This window comes from Staurois parvus, unplaced genomic scaffold (genome assembly GCF_062004578.1).
Source record: "Staurois parvus isolate SC_StPar_1 unplaced genomic scaffold, SC_StPar_1.0 ptg000124l, whole genome shotgun sequence".
NCBI lineage: Eukaryota > Metazoa > Chordata > Amphibia > Anura > Ranidae > Staurois > Staurois parvus.
Window position 1 is genome coordinate 2,310,195 of NW_028317920.1, and position 21,987 is coordinate 2,332,181.

At 43.3% G+C, this 21,987-nt stretch overlaps 1 protein-coding gene across 1 annotated transcript in view; it reads right to left on the minus strand.

Annotated features, from left to right (window-relative positions):
* The window catches only part of LOC149467071 (uncharacterized), a 112,480-nt gene that overhangs the window by 33,670 nt on the left and 56,823 nt on the right, over window positions 1-21,987 (minus strand). The window contains exon 8 of the mRNA XM_089672266.1: window positions 4,749-4,866. Within this exon, the coding sequence (XP_089528392.1) occupies window positions 4,749-4,866 (118 nt within the window). The remainder of the gene's footprint in view (window positions 1-4,748; window positions 4,867-21,987) is intronic.

Below are 21,987 nucleotides of genomic sequence, written 5' to 3' on the forward strand. Positions count from 1 at the left end.
GCGTTGACTGTATTATGCTGTCTGAGAGAATTTTCCATATGGCCTCTAAAACTATGCATATGTTCTATGTAAAATTGGACCCATGGCTCTCTATCAAAAAAACACTCAGTGACTAAGACTTTAATTTGTTTGTTTCTTTATTTTGCTTTTTTTATCCTTTCATTTTTTGATAAGACTATTGTATACTTCAATGAATCATCATAACAGTATTACATTATATACTGTATTAGTGACTTAAACTGATTTCAGAGGTTTTGTTATACAACATGTACATTATATCTCTTTGTACAAAGATATTCTGTTAGGCTTTTTGATATTACATTGCATATGTCTTATGTAATGGCTTATATGTTGTAATGTATATTTTACTTATACAAACCTTCTCAAATAGACAGTTTGTAAACAAAAAAAATTGTAACATTCAGCAGTACAGGGCTATAAATAGAAAAAGTGGGCATTAACCTCCCTAGCGGTATGATTATGTCCATATTTCTGTGCTCAAAGCGGTACATTTTTTTGCATGGAAATATGTTGTTTTTTTATTGTAGGCCTTCAATTTTTAGGAATAACTCACTGAAATCTGTCCGAACAAGAGTCTAGTAAACATCCCGGGTATGATAAAACTTGAAACACGAAATCATAAATTATAATATAATAATCATAAAAAATAATAATATAATAATAAATGTAATTGAATAATGTAATCAAACCAAAAACACTGAAATTTGAAATATAGCGCCAAACTTCTAATGTGTACCCAGCTTTACATTGCTGGTTTCATCCACTATAAGGTTTTTGTTGCTCTTTGTGTTTTCAAAGTTTTGGAAATAGTGGTCACTAGGACAAGAAGTGAGAAGAAACCTTTCCAACAAAGACACAGACAGCAATTGATACTGGACAGAGTTTCTGACTCTTCCCTACTGTATCCAAGATGTGAAAAAAACTGTTAGCTCGAGTTCTACCTACAGTATTCATGTGTTTATGTGTGTATGTGGGTGGGCTGGCTTTTATAGAAGGAGACTATAAATAAAAAATCATGAAAAATAGAGTTTTTTCAATAATTTAGCATTGTCTTGAAAAAATATTAGTGCATTTTTATGTTTAATCTCTTTATGTTTAACCTCCCTAGCGGTCTGATTATGTCCCTATTTCTGTGCTCAAAGCTGTACATTTTGTTGCATGAAAATATGTAGTTTTTTTATTGTAGGTCTGTAATTCTTAGGAATAACTCACTGAAATCTGTCCGAACAAGAGTCTAGTAAACATCCCGGGTATGTTAAAATTTGAAACATGAAATCATAAATTATAATTTAATAAATAATCATAAAAACAATAATATAATAATAAATTTAATTCGATAATATAATCAAACCAAAAACACTGAAATGTGAAATATAGCGCCAAGTTCGCACATCGCTGAGCAAAGTCGCAGAATCGTTTTCAGTGTCTGATGACGAATTTCCCCACTAATCATTATCACTCAATTCTGCAAGTGGTTCTGATTTACTATCGCTGTTCTCTAGCCGGTCTAAAACCGCTTTTGACCTAAAGGGACACTTTTTGGACGTCATGGACGTTTCTCAGTTTCCAGGCAGAAAGAACGGTAAAAATGCAGGCAGGGCGCCGGACAAAGCACTCGGGACAAAATGTATGTGAAATGGTTTGATACAGGAATGTTATACTATGTGATTTTAGTGTATTTAGGTGTCCGTTTATGAACCAGCGGTAATAGATCGCTGCTCAGTTCTCCGGCATTCTCGGAGAACACAGTTCTCCTGTGAATGCAGTTTATGAAGAAGTTCTCCGAACGATGGGAGAACGGTCTCCAAACGCTGGAGAATGGTCTACAAACTCTGGAAAATGGCTCATTTTACTAAAAGATCAGTTTACTAAGCAGAGGTAAATTATCTCTGCTTAGTTTTCGGTCCCTCCGATTCTCCAGCTCTGGGCTGGAGAATCTGGAGGGAGAACACAGATCTCCAGAGAAGGGCTGACATCATCTCCTGAGTGTCATAAACTGTGAATGACCAGAGAATAGCTGAGATCTGTTGAATCGCAGCTATTCTCTGTGTCATAAACGGACACCATAGTGAATGTCACATTTTTACATTTTTGAATTTCCCGCTGGTTCCGTCCCCCGTACGTCCCGACGCTCGCAGGGAACGGAACCCGGAAGACGGATGCCGGCATCAGCCGAAGGAGATGGCTGGGGACGTTGCAGGGGGACATCGCGGGAGCGCAGGACAAGGTAAGTGAAACAAAGATCCCGGAGCAATGCTGCAGGGTAATCCTGAGTGTAGTTCGGGATTACCGCTTTTGGTACTGAAACTTTACCCCGAGCTACACTCGGGAATACCGCTAGGGAGGTTAAACATACCAAGTGCAAAATACACTAAAACAATTATTATTGGAAAGAACATGTACAGTGCCCCCCCCCCACACACACACACACACATACACTATACTCCCTAGCATTTTGTTTATTGGTACAGTATAGATGATCTAACCTTGTTTTATTTCATATATATTTAAAATGTTGTCGACTCTGCAAGCTTTCAGCACCCTCACTGAGTGATTATAAGAAAGGCATCTTTGGCTGCTGTAAGAGTGAAGATATTCCTCGGTTGTATATTCTTCTCTTTGGAGGAATGCCACTCTGCATCTTCGCAGGCAAGACTCATTTGAAGCCTTTCCAGGTTATCCACAGCGATTGCCAGCGTACTAATGTGCTGGTGTATTGACTGTGCTGCGCTAACAAGCTATTAGCGATGTCTTTCCCATGCCAGAATTTCATTTGGAGAAAGAAAAACTAATACCGTTCTTCGAAGAAGAAATAAGGAGCCACGCAAGACTTCGTAATTAGGATTCCTAAACTTGTCTTAGATTTTTTTTTTTCTACAAGAAAGGCTATAGTTCTAAATCTAAAAGGCGCTAATGCAGCCCACGAAATGACACTTTCAGCCTTTCTTGGTCATGATCTTGCCCACCAATAGGTCCACCGGCCAAGAGCCATAGAAGAAATATTGGATACTCTTCCCATTGCTTCTGATCTCCTAGTGCGAAGAGCATCTACCTGAACTTTTCCCCCCCTCTACACAAGCTTGCAAGGATAGTAGTGCCCTGAAGATCTGCTACCCTAAGTGTAATTGAATTGTGCCTACAGCTGAATTCCAGGAATTCCTTGAATTTCCATGAGAAGCCCAAGGCAGGGATGACAACAGAAAAAAGGAAATAGTTAAGGCCAGGTCACCAGTAGACACACCAAGGGTACAATGGGTGGAACTACAAGCCATCCTGGCTACTGCCTCCCAAAAATGATGATAGACTGTTAAGGTCTTCTACGTTCTAGAGCAGGCCCTGTATAGTCTCTGATGCTACTTAGTGCCATGATATGGTCATTATTGCATTGCAAAATGATTGCATGTCTATGGACACACCATAACCTAGACAGAAGAACCTGGCTAATCAATCTTAGAAGAAGAGATGCTTGTCCAATACAGGGAGGAGGTTCATATTCACAGCTTCTATGCTACAATAGGCTCAAAGTGAATCATTCAGAATGGAATATTGCCATCCCAGCTAATGTTTTGTGTTCAGATTCACATGGGAGAATTTTTTTAAACCATAATGCACTGCATGGCCTTTGATTTACAGCCAGCAGGTTTAGAGGGGCCAATTAGGGAGCTTTTAGAGAAGCTGACCCCCTCACTGTAAAAGGGGTGGGACACAGAGTAGCCATAGTGTCAATGTATTTGAAACTGCTGTAGGGAAAGTATAGGTGAAGCTGCCAAACAACATTGGAGAGATTAAGGTCAGTTCATTAACTGTAGTTTAAATGTGATTGCTAGCTCTTTAGGCAATAAACCCATTTTCTCTTTTTTTTTTCTTAATTTTAATTTGTGGCTGATGCAAGTTCAGTAGCATTTTTAGATGCTCCCCTATCCACGGCAAACATTTTATTTATGAAAGACTTTCCGTAAAAAGGGCATGTGTTTCATGTGTGTTCTTGGTGCTGCCTTTTCATAACACACCTCATTGAAAGAATTTAAAAAACTAAGTAGAAGAAGACTGTGCACTCAAACCTCCTCAAATATTGTACATCACATTCACTGCATCACCCTAACCAAGTAAACAAAATTTGGCAGTGCACCATTTTATTTCCATTCGTGTTTTGGTATATGCCTCTGGCATGAGCGCATACTCCTTCCCGTCCCCATTTAGGCACCACCCAGAGGCAGAATCCAGGCATCAGGCTATAAAATCCTAATAAGATGGTATAGGTTTCTCCCAGTTCTCCGCTAAATCTGCCCACACAGTTCCCGGTCATGTTGGACATGTGGAGGTGCTGAGGGGACTCTATGGCTCATCTTTTGGTCCTGTGCTAAGCTGCTTCCTTTTTGACTGTCCAGTCACAGGCTGTGGGACAAGACTTGTAAGTGCTACTTAACTGCAGCAGAGGAAAAAAAACAGGTTTCCTGCCCTGCCAGACAGGGTTGTGTTGTGTGGCAGAGCTGTGTAAATTTTAGAACTGGATGGATAGAAATACAGATCCTTTGTAAGTAAAAACAGTTCCCATATATGTATTTCATCCGTGGCTTTAGCCATTTGCCTGGAGTTCAGCCTTAAAGCTTTCAGGCCGCAAATGGGTCATTTTACAGTCACTTTGCACATTTCAGAATATGAAAAACTGTAATTTATATAATAGTGAATGTAGCGCAGAAGAAAACGTTATGGTGACAGGCACTTACGGAGAGATGCAGTTGACCCTCACTCCTCTGTCAATCCATTCTGTTCCCAGCGTCTGTGTTAATTTCACCACACCGGCTTTCGAGGTGTTATAGGCTAACTGCTTCTGGGGGTGAGGCACTGCAAAAAAAGACAGCATGAGACCTTATAACATTGCCCAATATTTTACATGATACAATCTCTCCCTTACCATGTCAAATATGCTGCAGTCACACAGGAATATTTTGCTTTCTCAGACTGACTTCGGAACTCAACCTGAGTGGATCTACTTTTCCTCCTACTTCCATCTTGACTGCTATGGTAGCTAATAGAATAGAAACGTCCTCTTGTTGGTGGGACTTTAAAGGCACAAGTTTGTCAATTAAGGAGCTAATGAATCAGCTGGTGCAGCCTGGCTTGTCCACACACCATAATCCTACTTCTGGGCAAACAATCCAGAAGTGGTCTTTTCTTCTCCTTGAGAAATCTTTATTGGGTTTTTTGGAGTTGAGTCATCTTCATTTTCTTGTTCTTCCCACACAGCACCATCCTATTAGCATCCTTGTGCACATGGGCGGACTGACAACTCATGGGGCCCCTGGGCAATAGGGGATCATGGGGCCCCTGTGTCCTTGCCCAAACTCAAAAAAGCCTATGAAAAAGGTACCAGGGGCATCTCATGGGGCCCCCTACTGACCCTGGGCCCTCGGGCAGTGCCCGAATTTCCAAATGGTCAGTCCGTCCCTCCAGGAAACGTTTGGGCAGCTTTTGTCATCTCTCTTTCTCTGCGTTCTACTATTACCCTTGCTGTGAGAGGCTTATGAGTATCTTCTGCTGCATCTATGGGAATTAATACTTTTTAATTCTCTGGCAGGTCATGTCTACTTTCCCTGCCCCCACACGGGGCCATGTATCATGCCTCTTTGAGCACCTCTGAGGAAGAGACGACTGGTCTTGAAACGCGTAAGTGGCAACACATGCAATACTGATCTTCTATTACTAGTACTAAGTCATATATCCTTGACAATACAGCCACAAGTTTTGTATTACAATATGTTATATCTTTTTTAAGATTGTACAAAATAAAAATTGATTGTTATTTTTTTTAACTGCTGATTCATTAGTTCATTAATTGACAAACTTGTGCCTTTAAAGTCCCACCAACTAGTTTCTATGTTTTCAGAGATGGTGGCACCTCTTGTACTATATCCCCTCTCTTCGCTATGGTAGCTAATGATTTCCGAAACCCCCATCTTTTAAATAGTCCCAAATCAGACCTTTTGATTTTAGTGGATCATTCACTACCCTCTCTAAATTCATGTCATCTTTTCCCATACAGAAGCATGAGAAGGAGGTTGCACTGAGCAAAGTCAATTGACCAGCCAAGAGGCCTGCTCCCTAGCGGTCTGATGTCAGTATTTCTGTGCTCAAAGCGGTACATTTTGTTTGCATGGAAATATGTATTTTTTTTATTGTAGGCCTGTAATTTTTAGGAATAACTCACTGAAATCTGTCCAAACAAGGGTCTAGTAAACATCCCAGATATGATAAAATTTTAAACACGAAATCATAAATTATAATTTAATAAATAATCATAAAAAATAATAATACAATAATAATAAATGTAATTCAATAATATAATCAAACCAAAAACACTGAAATTTGAAATATAGCGCCAAGGTCGCACATCGCTGAGCAAAGTCGCGAAATCGTTTTCAGTGTCTGATGAGGAATTTCCCCCACGAATCATTATCACTCAATTCTGCAAGTGGTTCTAATTTACTATCGCTGTTCTCTAGCCGGTCTAAAACTGATTTTGACCTAAAGGCACACTTTTTGGACGCCATGGACGTTTCTCAGTTTCCAGGCAGAAACAACAGTAAAAATGCAGGCAGGGCGCCGGACAAAGCACTCGGGACAAAATGTATGTGAAATGGTTTGATACAGGAATGTTTTACTATGTGATTTTAGTGTATTGAGTGAATGTCACTTTTTGTCATTTTCAAATTTCCCGCCGTTCCGTCCCCCGTACGTCCTGACGCTCGCAGGGGACGGAACCCAGATGACAGATACCAGCATCCGCTGGATTACATTGCCGGGGACACTGCAGGGGGGACATCGCGGGAGAGCAGGACAAGGTAAGTGAAGAACAGATCCCAGAGCAGAGTCGCTTTTGGTACTGAAACTTTACCCCGATCTACACTCGGAAATACCGTCAGGGAGGCTACAGATTAAAGTGGTACTGAAATCCCAGTGATTTTGTTACCAGCATCTGTCTTATGCCAGGAATAGGTTTGGGCAGCCTTAAACCAGTAAGCCATTCACAGCTTCAGATATGGCAGTGTGTGGGAAAACTCCATTGTAGGCTGTTACAGTTCCACTTTTTCTCTGCTCCATAGCAAACCAAGTGATAAAATCACAATTTGGATGCTCAGTTATGTGGAAAATAATACCTACCAATTCCAAAGCTTTGTGTTTGAAATATCCTGGAATTTCTTCTACGGACAGCCCATGCAGAGCAGCCAGGAGATGTCTATGACCACAATGTACAATGGCCCCTGTGAATTGAAACAGTGCACCCCCTACCATGCCCCCATCTCTCATCCACAGTAATAATACATTTACAGACCATACATAGGACGTTACTTTGATTTTTTTCCGCAATCCCTCCCTCGAACCAATGCCTGTTTTACAACCAGACATACTGGCAACACAAGTTAAAACCAGTGCATGGTAAAGCAATTATATATGATATGCTCATGCAAAAGTAGAGCTGCTCTTTTTTGATCAGTAACAGGTTAGGGGTTTGGGTTGACAGTATGGATGAGCAGAGAGTGTTCAGCGAAACTGCTGGAAAATGACTGACTTCGCCGTTATTGCCATTTGCAAAAATTCTAGTTCATTTATTGAGCTGCTTAGGTGAAGCGTACTTAAAAAAGTTCTCCTCTTTAATTTATTCGGAAGGTGTGGGTTTTTGGTGGGATGTATTTAGGGATGTTTATTTAATTCAGGGCTTTCTGTAATTTTTTTGTGTATTTATTTGTTGTTCGTGCAGTTGCTTTCAAAATTATACTTTTATTTTACTTGTCTATCTGTTTTCTTTTGGTAATCAAAAAAAAAAAAAAAAAAAAAGAAGAGGTATTTTTGGCCCAAGAATAGTTAAAAAGAGCTTCTGTAACCTAAACTTTAAGCCCATCGCACCTTTAAAAACCACTTGTGGGTCTAAAGCTAAAACGTTTTTGAACTTAAAGCGGAGTTCCTGCCCCCGCCACTTGCCCAAAAAAAAAATAATTAAAAGCCAGCAGCTACAAATACTGTGGCTGCTGACGTTTAATAGTAGGGCACTTACCTGTCCATGCATCCAACGGTGTCCTACCTCCAAGCTGATTCTTCAAACGGCTGTCAGGGGCTGGCGCCGCCATCTTGACTAAGGGAAACGGCAGCTTCACCGCCGGTTTCCTACTGTGCATGAATGGGCTACAGTTGTCTGGGACCTTGGAATTGTTCCAGAGGACTGCAGGGGGTGGCGAACTGAGCAGAAAGTGGGAGAGGGTACCTGCCAAAACCAGGTACCTGCTCCCCCCCCCCCAAAAAAAAGATGCCAAATGTGGCAGTGGAGGAGGGGAAGAGGCAGAAAAGTGGAGCTTCCTCTTTTGGGTGGAACGCTGCTTTAATGCATTCTCTGCATTAAGGTAAAAAGCATTTACAATATCCTGTGTTCCCCCCAGGGGCGGAGTGACCATTCGAGCACCCGGGCCCTGTCCGAGGGCCCAGGCTCAGTAGGGGGCCCCATGAGATGTCCCTGGTACCTTTTATCGGCTTTTTTGGGTGTGCTTTGAGTGTGGGCAAGGACAAAGGGGCCCCATGATCCCCTATTGCCCGGGGGCCCCATGAGTTGTCAGTCCGCCACTGGTGCCCCCATCAATCAGTCAAGCACTGTGCATGACCGCATCTCTTCTCTCCCTTCTTCTCACAGGGTCTGAGGCAGCAGCGGGAGCTATTGGCTTCTATTGCTATCAATCAAACACTGTTGGGAGGGAGTGTAGGGGCGTGGCTGAGCTGCACTGTGTGAGTTTATGGATGCAGTCAGCCCCTCTCGGGATCCAGTCTGCACATCTGCCCCCATAGAAAGTGGTTTGCTCTAGGGCGGGTATCGGCAACCCGCGGCTCCAGAGCCGCATGCGGCTCTTTTTCACCTTTGCTGCGGCTCCGGAGCACACTGCCCACCAGGTGACAGGCAATAGGGTTGCCGTAGCTCAGTGGTCGGCAAGCCGCGGCTCTTTACACATTTTAATGTGGCTCTTCTGTGTGCGGGGCGCCCGCTCCCCTCCCTCCTCTCGGGTGGCCGCCCCAAAAGTCAGGACTCTGCAGCTAGCCCAGCAATGGGCAAACTACGGCCCGGCGGACCTTTTAATCCGGCCTGCGGAGCGTGGCAAACATTGGCTGTCAGGATGTAGGCGGGGCAGCGTGACGAACTCCTCTCCTCTCACAGTCCGCCCTGAAGACCGGAACGGCGCGGGAACACGGCGAGAGGAACGCGCGGAGCAAAGGTAAGTGAATTGACACAATATGGGGAATGAATTACTATAGGGGGGATGAATTACTATATGGGGGATGAATTACTATATGGGGGATGAATTACTATATGGGGGATGAATTACTATATGGGGGATGAATTACTATGGGGGATGAATTACTATATGGGGGATGAATTACTATGGGGGATGAATTACTATATGGGGGATGAATTACTATGGGGGATGAATTACTATATGGGGGATGAATTACTATGGGGGATGAATTACTATATGGGGGATGAATTACTATATGGGGGATGAATTACTATGGGGGATGAATTACTATGGGGGATGAATTACTATATGGGGGATGAATTACTATGGGGGATGAATTACTATATGGGGGATGAATTACTATGGGGGATGAATTACTATATGGGGGATGAATTACTATATGGGGGATGAATTACTATGGGGGATGAATTACTATGGGGGATGAATTACTATATGGGGGATGTATTTTCAGTTTTTAAAATGTGGCTCTCAAAATAAATTTCAATCGTGGTTTTGGCGAGATTTGGCTCAGTTGAAAAAAAAGGTTGCCCACCACTTACCTAAGGCTATGATTGTGATTATGACGATACACTGTGGCCCTGATTAACCCTTTGCTTACTGGGCCCTTAAACCCCCTTCATGACCAGAGCGCTTTTTGCAATATATGCAGTGTCGGATTTGTTTTAAATGTTGCAATGGTTTTGCGGCTCCCAGTCTTTTTTTCCCTCTCGGAAACGGGTCCAAGTGGCTCTTTATGTCTTTAAGGTTGCAAACCCCTGCTCTAGGGGCAATCACAGAAAAGGAGCAAACAGCGGAAGAAAGGGACCCCAAAAGAGAAGATTCTGGGCCAATCTATACAATACCATTGCCCAGAACAGGTAAGTATAGCATGTTTATTATGTTCATTTAAAAAATGTCTTTAGAAACATAATAAAACTAACTTAATTTCACCTTCCTCATTGATTCCAATTCATTTTTCTAAAATGGTGAAATTGCAGTGAACATCCCCCACTTTCCTCCAAAACTTTTTTAGAATGGAAACTCTCAATTTCCTTAGCTGACTTAACAGTCTGACTTAATGAATAAAATGAAATTGTAAAGCAAGCCATAGATGATGCAATTCTGAATTGTACCAAAGAAAATTTCTCTATTCCGCCATCAACACAGTCACAATCCCTCCTGTTAGTGCTATTGTGTTCTGCCGATGGGAAACCTCCCTTGCCGGCAGAACACAATGATTACTGCAGGAGGCTATAGTCATCGGCAGTAATCCTATGCAAAAAATCAGACAGGCTGATTGTACTGAAGCTGATCAATAGACTAGTAGAATAGTACAACCAGCCTACCCATAGGTGGATCGAATCTTGCCCGGTACCCTCTGGACCGGCTGAAATTTGAACCATCCGGCCTAAATTTAACAGGTTAGGTTGCAAGCCATAGTTAAGGTAGAAATTGAGGATTGGGATAATATTTTTGTACAAATACAAAATCCAACAATAGAAGTTTCAGTAATAATTTGCAGTGTTAGCAGCAGCAAGACACTTGACAGGTTGCACTTTTTTGTGAAGATTCTGCAGTGAGTTTCCCCTGTGGCGGTGAGCAGCTAAACACACATTTTATTGTATAAAGAGTAGTCATGAATTCCCTCGTAGCACTTTCAGAAAACCTATTCAGTATTTCACTGAGTTTGTTTCATATCTCATATAAGCTATTCTAGTGAACGACTGTTTAATGGCTAAGCCTCTGGAGAAGTGTGCAGGGAGGCTGCAGAATAGATAAAGGAAATGTGAAGTGATTGCATCCATATTTTCTTTATTTAGCAAAGCCAGGGCTAAAAAAATAAAAGACTAAAAGATAAATAATAAATATAGCAGAAATACTACTACAGGGCAGCACAGCTGTGCAAAATCACATATAAATATACGTGATTTTGTAGTTCCGGGTAGGGGGCACGCCCTACCTGCGCCTCTACTTGCGGCTTCGGCCGTCAATCACCGGGTCCCAGCCGGTGATTCCCAGGCAGCACCCGGCAATTGCCATGTACCACCAACGGGGGAGAGACCTGTCTATAAACAACACAGATCTCTCCTGTGTCAGATCCTGCACACTGCTTTGTATGGCTCTGCATAGCAGAGCCATACAAAGCAGTGTTCTTACAGTGTACACATACAGCACCCAGTGAAACAGCTCACAGTTTACCCTTTGATCACCCCTCATGTTAACCCCTTCCTGCCCAGTGCCATTAGTACAATGTCAGTGCTTTTTATTATTATTATACAGGATTTATATAGCACACACAGTTTGCTCAGCGCTTTACAATATAACGGGAGACAATACAGCAACAATACAGTTCAATACAAGAGGGAATGGAGGGCCCTGATCCTTGGAGCTTACAATCTAGGAGCACTGATCACTGTATTAGTGTCACTGGGGATGTCAGTGACACAAAGTCAGTTCCCCCCCAGTGTCAGAATGCCCGCCGCAGTCCTGCTTTAAGTCGCTGATCGCCACCATTACTAGTAAAAAATTTTAAAAAATTCCAGCCATTTGTAAATTCTATAACTTTCACGTAAACCAATTAATTTACATGTATTAGGATTTTTTTTTAGCAAAGACATGTAAAGGAATATATTTTGCCCTAAATTTATGACGACATTAGATTTTTTAAATTTTTTTACTGGGCATGTTTAATAGCAAAAAGTCAAAAATATAGTTTTTATTTCAAAATTGTCAGTTTTTTGTTTATAGCACAAAAAATAAAAAAACATACAGGTGATCAAATACCACTGAAAGAAAAGTTCTATACGTGGGAAAAAAGGATGTAAATTTCATTTGGGTGCAGCGTTGCATGACTGCACAATTAACAGTTAAAGTAAAGCAGTGCCCCATTGGAAAAAATGGCCTGGTCTAGTACTAGTGTGCATGGAGCCTAAGGTCTGGTTCACAGCAATGCGTTTTTGAGTGCTTTTTGCAGAAACGCACTACAGTCCATTTAACATGGTTTCCTATGGGACACGTTCACATCTATGCTTTTAAGAGATGCTGTGTTTTTGGAAAGGATCAGGGACTTTTTTAAATGCAAAAAAGCAGCGTTTTTGCTAATAGAGTTCAATGGAGAAGCTGCTGAATTGCATATAGTGCGTTTTTGCCATATTTTTGCTGCATTTTGCATTTTTATTTTGCCCAGAAACAAACAAGGGCAGATCAGATATAGTGAATACAGGGTCCGGGGAGACCAGAAATAGTGAATGCAGGGTCCGGGGAGACCGGATATAGTGAATGCAGGGTCCGGGGAGACCAGATATAGTGAATGCAGGGTCCTGGGAGACCAGAAATAGTGAATGCAGGGTCCGGGGAGACCAAATATAGTGAATGCAGGGTCCTGGGAGACCAGATATAGTGAATGCAGGGTCCGGGGAAACCAGATATAGTGAATGCAGGGTCCGGGGAGACCAGATATAGTGAATGCAGGGTCCGGGGAGACCAGATATAGTGAATGCAGGGTCCGGGGAGACCGGATATAGTGAATGCAGGGTCCAGGGAGACCGGATATAGTGAATGCAGGGTCCGGGGAGACCGGATATAGTGAATGCAGGGTCCGGGGGGACCAGATATAGTGAATGCAGGGTCCGGGGAGACCAGATATAGTGAATGCAGGGTCCTGGGTTTAGTAACACTTTAAGCTAACTCAAGTGAACTTTATGATTTATTTTACAGCTGCAATGTTTCCTGGATAGCATTAAAAACTAAATAATGATTTCTTTAATTTGACTAGAACTGAGCAGCACAGTAACTAAATGGTTAGCACTTCTGCCTGGCAGTACTCGGGTCGTTGGTTCGCATCCCAACCACAGCACCACCTGCCTGGAGTTTGCATGTTCTCCCTGTGCCTGCGTGGGTTTCCTCCCACACTCCAAAGTCATGCTGGCAGGTTAATTGGATCCTGTCTAAATTGGACCTAGTATTATTATTATACAGGATTTATATGGCGCCAACAGTTTGCTCAGCACTTTACAATATAAAGGGAGACAATACAGCAACAATACAGTTCAATACAAGAGGGTTAGGAGGGCCTTGATCCTGGGAGCTTACAATCTAGGAGGTATGTATATGTATAAATGTAAATTAGGGTCCTTAGATTGTACGCCCCTTGAAGGTTAGGGACCTTAGATTGTACGCCCCTTGAGGGTTAGGGACTGATGTGAATGTACAATATATATGTAAAGTGCTGCGTAAACTGACGGCGCTATATAAGTACCTGAAATAAATAATACTAATAGAAATGATTTTTAAGATCTCCGCTTGAAAATATTTGCTTTTGATGCAAGCAACAGATGAAAATATTTACAAAAAAAAAATGACAATTGAAAGAACAGATTATAATGTGTGTGAACGAATTTACAATCTTTATGGATGCACTTAAACATTTCCAGGTAATCTCATGACTCCATCATACACGTTTATCCCCATTTTATGAAGACACGAATCTGATGCATTCTATATAAACGTAGTAACTCAAACATATTCCAGATGGTAACATGTGACCAGCCCTACAAGTATTTTTGTATCATCTGCTATACTGTCCCTCTTCCCAAAACATCTAATCAAGGCAGACCCGGCCAGCGATGAGAATTTGGACATTTTTTGTAGTTTTTTTTTTTTTTTTGTTCTGTCAGCCTCAATGATCACTGAGAAGAGAGGCGCACGATTTTCATTAGTGTTCCAGAGGAAAGTCAGGTCACAGCATTCACATGAGACATAGATAGAGGTCCTCGGGTCGTCATGCAGGCACAGCACAGATAAAGAGGAACACGGCTAATTCCATTTCTCAAAAGAGATAAACTGTTTGCACAATCAGAAGGCTCCTGCCCTCATAAAGGAGTATGAAACACGCGGCTACTCAGTTCCATCTAATACACTAAAATGAACAACATTACAACATTATATCTTCAGAAAGTGAAGGTAATATGTAAAGCCAAGTGTCAGTAGACCCTCTGTAGCCTCCCTAGCGGTCTGATTATGTCCATATTTCTGTGCTCAAAGCGGTCTTTTTTTTGCATGGAAATATGTATTTTTTTTATTGTAGGCCTGTAATTCTTAGGAATAACTCACTGAAATCTGTCCGAACAAGAGTCTAGTAAACATCCCGGGGATGATAAAATTTGAAACACGAAATCATAAATTATAATTTAATAAATAATCATAAAAAATAATAATATAATAATAATAAATTTAATTCAATAATATAATCAAACCAAAAACACTGAAATTTGAAATATAGCGCCAAGTTCGCACATCACTGAGCAAAGTCGCAGAATCGTTTTCAGTGTCTGATGAGGAATTTCCCCCACGAATCATCATCACTCAATTCTGCAAGTGGTTCTGATTTACTATCGCTGTTCTCTAGCCGGTCTAAAACTGCTTTTGACCTAAAGGGACGCTTTTTGGACGCCATGGACGTTTCTCAGTTTTCAGGCAGAAAGAACAGTAAAAATGCAGGCAGGGCGCCGGACAAAGCACTCGGGACAAAATGTATGTGAAATGGTTTGATACAGGAATGTTATACTATGTGATTTTAGTGTATTTAGTGAATGTCACTTTTTCACATTTTTTAATTTCCCGCCATTCCGTCCCCCGTACGTCCCGACGTCACAGGGAACGGAACCCCGAAGACAGATGTCGGCATCGGCCGGAGGACATTGCCGGGGACACTGCAGGGGGGACATCGCGGGAGCGCAAGACAAGGTAAGTGAAGAAGAGATCCTGGACCAGCGCTGCAGGGTATTCCCGAGTGTAGCTCGGGGGGAGGGGTTACCGCTTGTGGTGCTGAAACTTTACCCCGAGCTACACTCAGGAATACCGCCAGGGGGGTTAAATACCTCTTCATCAGAAAGGACAGATACTAGACTGGTGTAAGTCTGCAGGTAGAGCAAATGACAATAGCAAAGTCAGCAGTGTTCTGTTTCAAATGTCGCTTTATGCACTGACATACCTCTGTAGACCCAGTCCGTCTGTCCAGACAGTATGGCCACCTGCTGACTTGGCACTGTCCACAGACAGCTTAGCTCTTCTGTAAGGTCTCGTTCACACTTGACTAATTTCTAACATTTGCCAAACGCCCCTATAGCATTTGACAGATATTAGACAGGCGTTTGGGAAGTGTTTTTAACGCTCCCCAAACGCTCTCCAAAACGCTCCCCAAACACCCTATGAGCGTTTTTGAGGCGTTTGATAGGCGTCTACCAAGCAATAAAACCGCACCACAAACACCTACAAGGATGTTAAATGGTATTAACACTCCGCAAACGTATCGCCAGGGGCGGACTGACAACTCATGGGGCCCCCGGGCAATAGGGGATCATGGGGCCCCTGTGTCCTTGCCCAAACTCAAAAAAGCCTATGAAAAAGGTACCATTGGCATCTCATGGGGCCCCCCTACTGACCCCGGGCCCTCAGGCAGTGCCTGAGTTTCCGAATGGTCAGTCCGCCCCTGCGTATCGCAACCACCTGCCAGGCGTTTGAGGAGAGTCACCATAGACTTGATTGGAAGGCTTCAACTCCTCCTGAGGCATCAATTTTGCCGCGAAGCGACACTAACGCTTCAGTGTGAACAGCACTGTGTGCTGCCATGTGTAGAATTTTCATAGGCGTTTGAGGAGCGTTAAAAACGCTTCCCAAATGCCTGTCTAACACCAGCTAACAAAGCTAATGTGAACATAGCCTAAGACACAGAAGTTGAATCCAACACAATTTTATTTCAGCTAATTGCAGTACTGAAGAAGTTTTCTTTTTTTTTTTTATGTAAAAAGGCAACGGGGTTGATTTACTAAAGGAGCATAGACTGCACACTTTGAAAAGAGCAATTTCACTATGCAGGAGCAGAGATTAATAAATGAGCAGAAGCTGTACTGACTTCCATCATCCAATCATGTGCAAGCAAAAGTGCTTTTTTTCAGTTTTCCTTGCATGTGATTGGGTATTCCAAAGTGAATCTTTATCTCATTTACAAAGCTCTGGAGCAATTGCACTTGCAGAGTGCAACTGCATCTTGTATGGTGCACAGTTATATGCACAATTTGTGATCGCATCAGTGTAGCCCCATCAGTGCTGGATATCAGTGCCCATCAGTGCTGGATATCAGTGTCCATCAGTGCTGGATATCAGTGCCCATCAGTGCTGGATATCAGTGCCCCCTTAGTGCTGGCTATCAGTGCTGGCTATCAGTGCTGGCTATCAGTGCCCATCAGTGCTGGATATCAGTACGCATCAGTACTGGCTATCAGTGCCTCCTCAGTGCTGGCTATCAGTGCCCATCAGTGCTGGATATCAGTACCCATCAGTGCTGGCTATCAGTGCCTCCTCAGTGCTGGCTATCAGTGCCCATCAGTGCTGGATATCAGTACCCATCAGTGCTGGCTATGAGTGCCTCCTCAGTGCTGGCTATCAGTGCCCAACAGTGCTGGATATCAGTGCCTCCTCAGTGCTGGCTATCAGTGCCCATCAGTGCTGGATATCAGTGCCCATCAATGCTGGCTATCAGTGCCTCCTCAGTGCTGGCTATCAGTGCCCATCAGTGCTGGCTATGAGTGCCTCCTCAGTGCTGGCTATCAGTGCCCATCAGTGCTGGATATCAGTACCCATCAGTGCTGGCTATCAGTGCCCATCAGTGCTGGATATCAGTACGCATCAGTGCTGGCTATCAGTGCCTCCTCAGTGCTGGCTCTCAGTGCCCATCAGTGCTGGATATCAGTGCCCATCAGTGCTGGATATCAGTACCCATCAGTGCTGGCTATCAGTGCCTCCTCATCAGTGCTGGCTATCAGTGCCCATCAGTGCTGGATATCAGTATGCATCACCGCTGGCTATCAGTGCCTCCTCAGTGCTGGCTATCAGTGCCCATCAGTGCTGGATATCAGTGCCTCCTCAGTGCTGGCTATCAGTGCCCATCAGTACTGGATATCAGTACCCATCAGTGCTGGCTATCAGTGCCCATCAGTGCTGGATATCAGTGCCTCCTCAGTGCTGGCTATCAGTGCCCATCAGTGCTGGATATCAGTGCCCCCTCAGTGCTGGCTATCAGTGCCCATCAGTGCTAGATATCAGTACCCATCAGTGCTGGCTATCAGTGCCTCCTCAGTGATGGCTATCAGTGCCCATCAGTGCTGGATATCAGTACGCATCAGTGCTGGCTATCAGTGCCTCCTCAGTGCTGGCTATCAGTGCCTCCTCAGTGCTGGCTATCAGTGCCCATCAGTGCTGGATATCAGTACCCATCAGTGCTGACTGTCAGTGCCCATCAGTGATGCCTGTCAGTGCCCATCAGTGCTGCCAATCAGTGCTGCCTATCAATTCCCATCAGTGCTGCCTATCAGTGCTGCCTATCAGCGCAGCCTCATCAGTCCCTCCTCATCAGTGCCCATCAGTGCAGACTATCAGTGCCCATCAGTGCAGCCTCACCAGCGCACATCAGTGAAGGAGAAAAATCACTTATTTACAAAACTTTATAACAGAAATAAAGAAAAACCTTTTTTTCAAAATATTTGTTCTTTTTTCATTTATTTAACAAAATACAATGGGGAAAAAAATACCCTCCAAAAGAAAGCTCTATTTGTCTAAAAAGTGATAAAAATCTAGTTTGGACGCAGTGTTGCATGACTGAGCAATTGTCATTCAAACTGCAACAGCACTGAAAGCTGAAATATGGCCAGGCAGGAAGGGGGGTAAAAGTGCCCTGTAGGCAAGTTGTTCAATTTAAAAAAAAAGTTATAAAAAAGATCGGGCTAAAGCTCAAGTTTTTATTTGGACATAATGTGATAATGATGATGAGTCCAATCATTCCCCCACTTTAAACAGGCCTTACAGTTGTTGAAGTTCTTAGTAGGGATAAGCAAGATTGACTGGAAATGACACATTTCACCATCAGCAAAATGTAAAATCTTAGTAGGTAGAAAAGGTTTGATTTTTATGTTTGAGCTGCTTAGCTGCAATTTGCTTAAAAACTACTCTAATTTTTAATTTATTTCATTTAATGACTTTGTGGGTTTTTTTTTTTTTGTTGTGAGTGCAGATATTTCACTGTCTGCTTTTTCCTTTATTTTAAAATGAGGGGTAATTTTTTGTAAAAATTAAACATCCATGGTACTTAAAAGCGCCTTCCTTAACCCTTAGGAGTTAAAGTGGTATTAAACTCAAACCCCAAAAAGTAATATATTGCAGCCAGGGGCAGACTGACAACTCATGGGGCCCCTGGGCAATAGGGGATCATGGAGCCCCTGTGTCCTTGCCCAAACTCAAAAAAGCCTATGAAAAAGGTACCAGGGGCATCTCATGGGGCCCCCTACTGACCCCTGGCCCTTGGGCAGTGCCCGAGTTTCCAAATGGTCAGTCCGCCCTGATTACAGCTTACCAATCGTTAGGTGTGGTGGCTGCATCCATTTTCTGTTTTGGGATGTTTTCCCTCTGTGATCTTTTCAGTAACACACCTTCTGTATTAGGTCTGGTTCACACCTATGCGTTGTGATTTTTGTCCATTTTGCAGTGCATTTGCAGTGTGTTTTTGCATTTTTGCATGAGTGAGCATTTTTACAATTTTTTTTCATACATTTTTACCTCGTTTTCCATTTTTTTTTAGCTTTTTTTTTTGGTTAAAATGGAAATTTGTTTGCTGCTGGACAGAAAAAAAATGCAAAACAGGCAAAAACACTTAAAAAAACACGCAGCAAAAACGCACTACATGAGTTTCAGCATCTGCTCCTTAGAACTCTATTGCAGAAAAAATGCTGACCCTTTCCAAAGACGCAGCAGCTCAAAAAAGCATAGATGTGAACGTGTCCCATAGGAAACCATGTTAAATCTTCTGTAGTGTGTTTTTGCAAAAAGCACTATAAAAACGTATTGGCATGAACCAGGCCTTATACAGACACCATTCTGGATAATGGAGCACAGGGGGCATATTTGGGCAGCAGCATTGTCAGTCTGTAGGGAGGGGAGTGTTAGAAGGACACGTTGTACTTGCACTATAACAGTCCCACTATGAGTCGCTGATCGCCGCCATTACTAATATAAAAAAATTACAAAAAATAGAAATTCTAGTATCTATACCTTAGTTTGTAGATGCTATAACTTTCACACAAACCAATTAAAATACACTAAGCCCGGGTTCACACATATGCGGTGCAACATACGGCATGTGATTCACACCAGAACCGCACCGCATTCCTGTGCAAATCACATGCGAATTTTGCGCGGTGCGATTTGAGCCAAACATTTTTTATGGCTCAAATCGCACCGCATTCGCATCAAGAAGGTGCAGGACCCTTTATTTGGTCTGCACTTCAATCAGATCGCATGCATGTTCATACCTATGCGATCCAATTCTGCACATCGCACCGTGTTTTACGAACTGATTTTGGGGTGTCGTTAACTTAAAATACACACCCGCAATGGTTCATGTGAACGGGATGCGATTCTGATGCGGTGCGAAAATCGCACAGAAAACAGTGCAAATTTTGCACCGCAACAGTGTGAACCCAGGATTATTGTGATTTTTTTTCTCTAACATACCGTATTTTCCAGCGTATAAGACGACTTTTTAACCCATGAAAATCTTCTGAAAAGTCGGGGGTCGTCTTATACACCGGTATACGGCAAGCCGGTGTCAGGGCGGCACTTTTTCAGGGGGCGGTGCAGTGCCGCCCCCCCCCCTTCCAACGGAGGAGACACTAAGTACAGGGGCGGGCAGGGGGCTGCTGTTTCTTACCTGGCACCAGTCCCGGTCCCACAACGATCCGGTCCAGGAAGCGCAACTGCTCCTTCATTCTGTCCGGCCACTCAATGTCCACGCAGCCGCTCGGCTCCGCCTCCTCACCCGTGATTTGGATGCCAGAACTGTAGCTCAGGAAAGGCACACAGGCGGCCAATCACTGGCGAGGAGTGTGCAGCAGCACCATGCTGGAACACTATTGGCACTATTCCCCCCCCCACCACTGACACCAACGATGAGGCACTATTCCTCCTCCCCACTGACACCAACGATGGGGCACTATTTCTCCCCCCCCACTGACACCAATGATGGGGCACTATTCCTCCCCCCACTGACACCAATGATGGGGCACTATTCCTCCCCCAACTGACACCAATGATGGGGCACTATTCCACCCCCCACTGACACCAATGATGGGGCACTATTGCCCCCACTGACACCAATGATGGGGCACTATTCCTCCCACTGATACCAATGATGGGGCACTATTCCCCCCACTGATACCAATGATGGGGCACTATTCCCCCCACTGATACCAATGATGGGGCACTTTTCCTGCCACTGATACCAATGATGGGGCACTATTTCTGCCACTGATACCAATGATGGGGCGCTATTCCTCCCACTGACACCAATGATGGGGTGCTATTCCTCCCACTGACACCAATGATGGGGTGCTATTCCTCCCACTGACACCAATGATGGGACACTATTCCTCCCACTGACACCAATGATGGGGCACGATTCTTCCCACTGACACCAATGATTGGCCACTATTCCTCCCACTGACACCAATGATTGGCCACTATTCCTCCCACTGACACTAATGATGGGACACTATTCCTCACACACTGACACTAATGATGGGGCACCATCATTGGTGTCAGTGGGAGGAATAGTGCCCCATCATTGGTGTCAGTGGGAGGAATAGTGTCCCATCATTGGTATCAGTGGGAGGAATAGTGCCCCATCATTGGTGTCAGTGGGAGGATTAGCACCCCATCATTGGTATCAGTGGGAGGAATAGCGCTCCATCATTGGTGTCAGTGGGAGGCATAGTGCCCCATCATTGGTATCAGTGGGAGGAATAGTGCCCCATCATTGGTATCAGTGGGAGGAATAGTGTCCCATTATTGGTATCAGTGGGAGGAATAGTAATTTTAACAGGAAAAGTAGGGGGTCGTCTTATACGCCGGAAAATACAGTAGGTGTCCGTTTATGACACAGAGAATAGCTGCGATTCAGAGTATCACAGCTATTCTCTGGTTATTCACAGTTTAGGACACTCAGGAGATCAGCAGAGAACATGTTCAGCCCTTCGCTGGAGATCTGTTTTCTCCCTCCAGATTCTCCAGCCCAGAGCTGGAGAATCAGAGGGACCGCAAACTAAGCAGCGATAATTTACCTCTGCTTAGAAAACTGATCTTTTACTGTAATCTCGCGAGATTATAGTAAAATCAGACGTTTTCCACCGTTTGTAGACCGTTCTCCAGCGTTTGGAGACCGTTCTCCCTTCGTTCGGAGAACTGCTTCATAAAAGGCATTCACAGGAGAACTGAGCAGCGATCATTTATTGCTGGTTCATAAACGGACACAAAAGACATGAAGCAGAATACAATTTGGCCTAAATTTAATGATTTTTTTTGGATATGTTTTTAGCAGAAAATAAAAATGTTGTTTCCCAAATGTTTGTTCTTTTTTTCGTTTATATAATAAAAAATAAAAAAACCCCAGTGATGAACAAATACCACCAAAAGAAATCTCAATTTGTGTGAAAAAAAGATACATTTCATTTGGGTACAGTGTTGCATGACCATGCCATTTCCAGTTAAAGTAGCGCAGTACTGAATAGCAAAAAAATGCTCTGGTCGGAAAAAGGGGGAGGAGGTAAATGCTACCTGAGCTCAAGTGGTTAAAGTCCCTTGCACC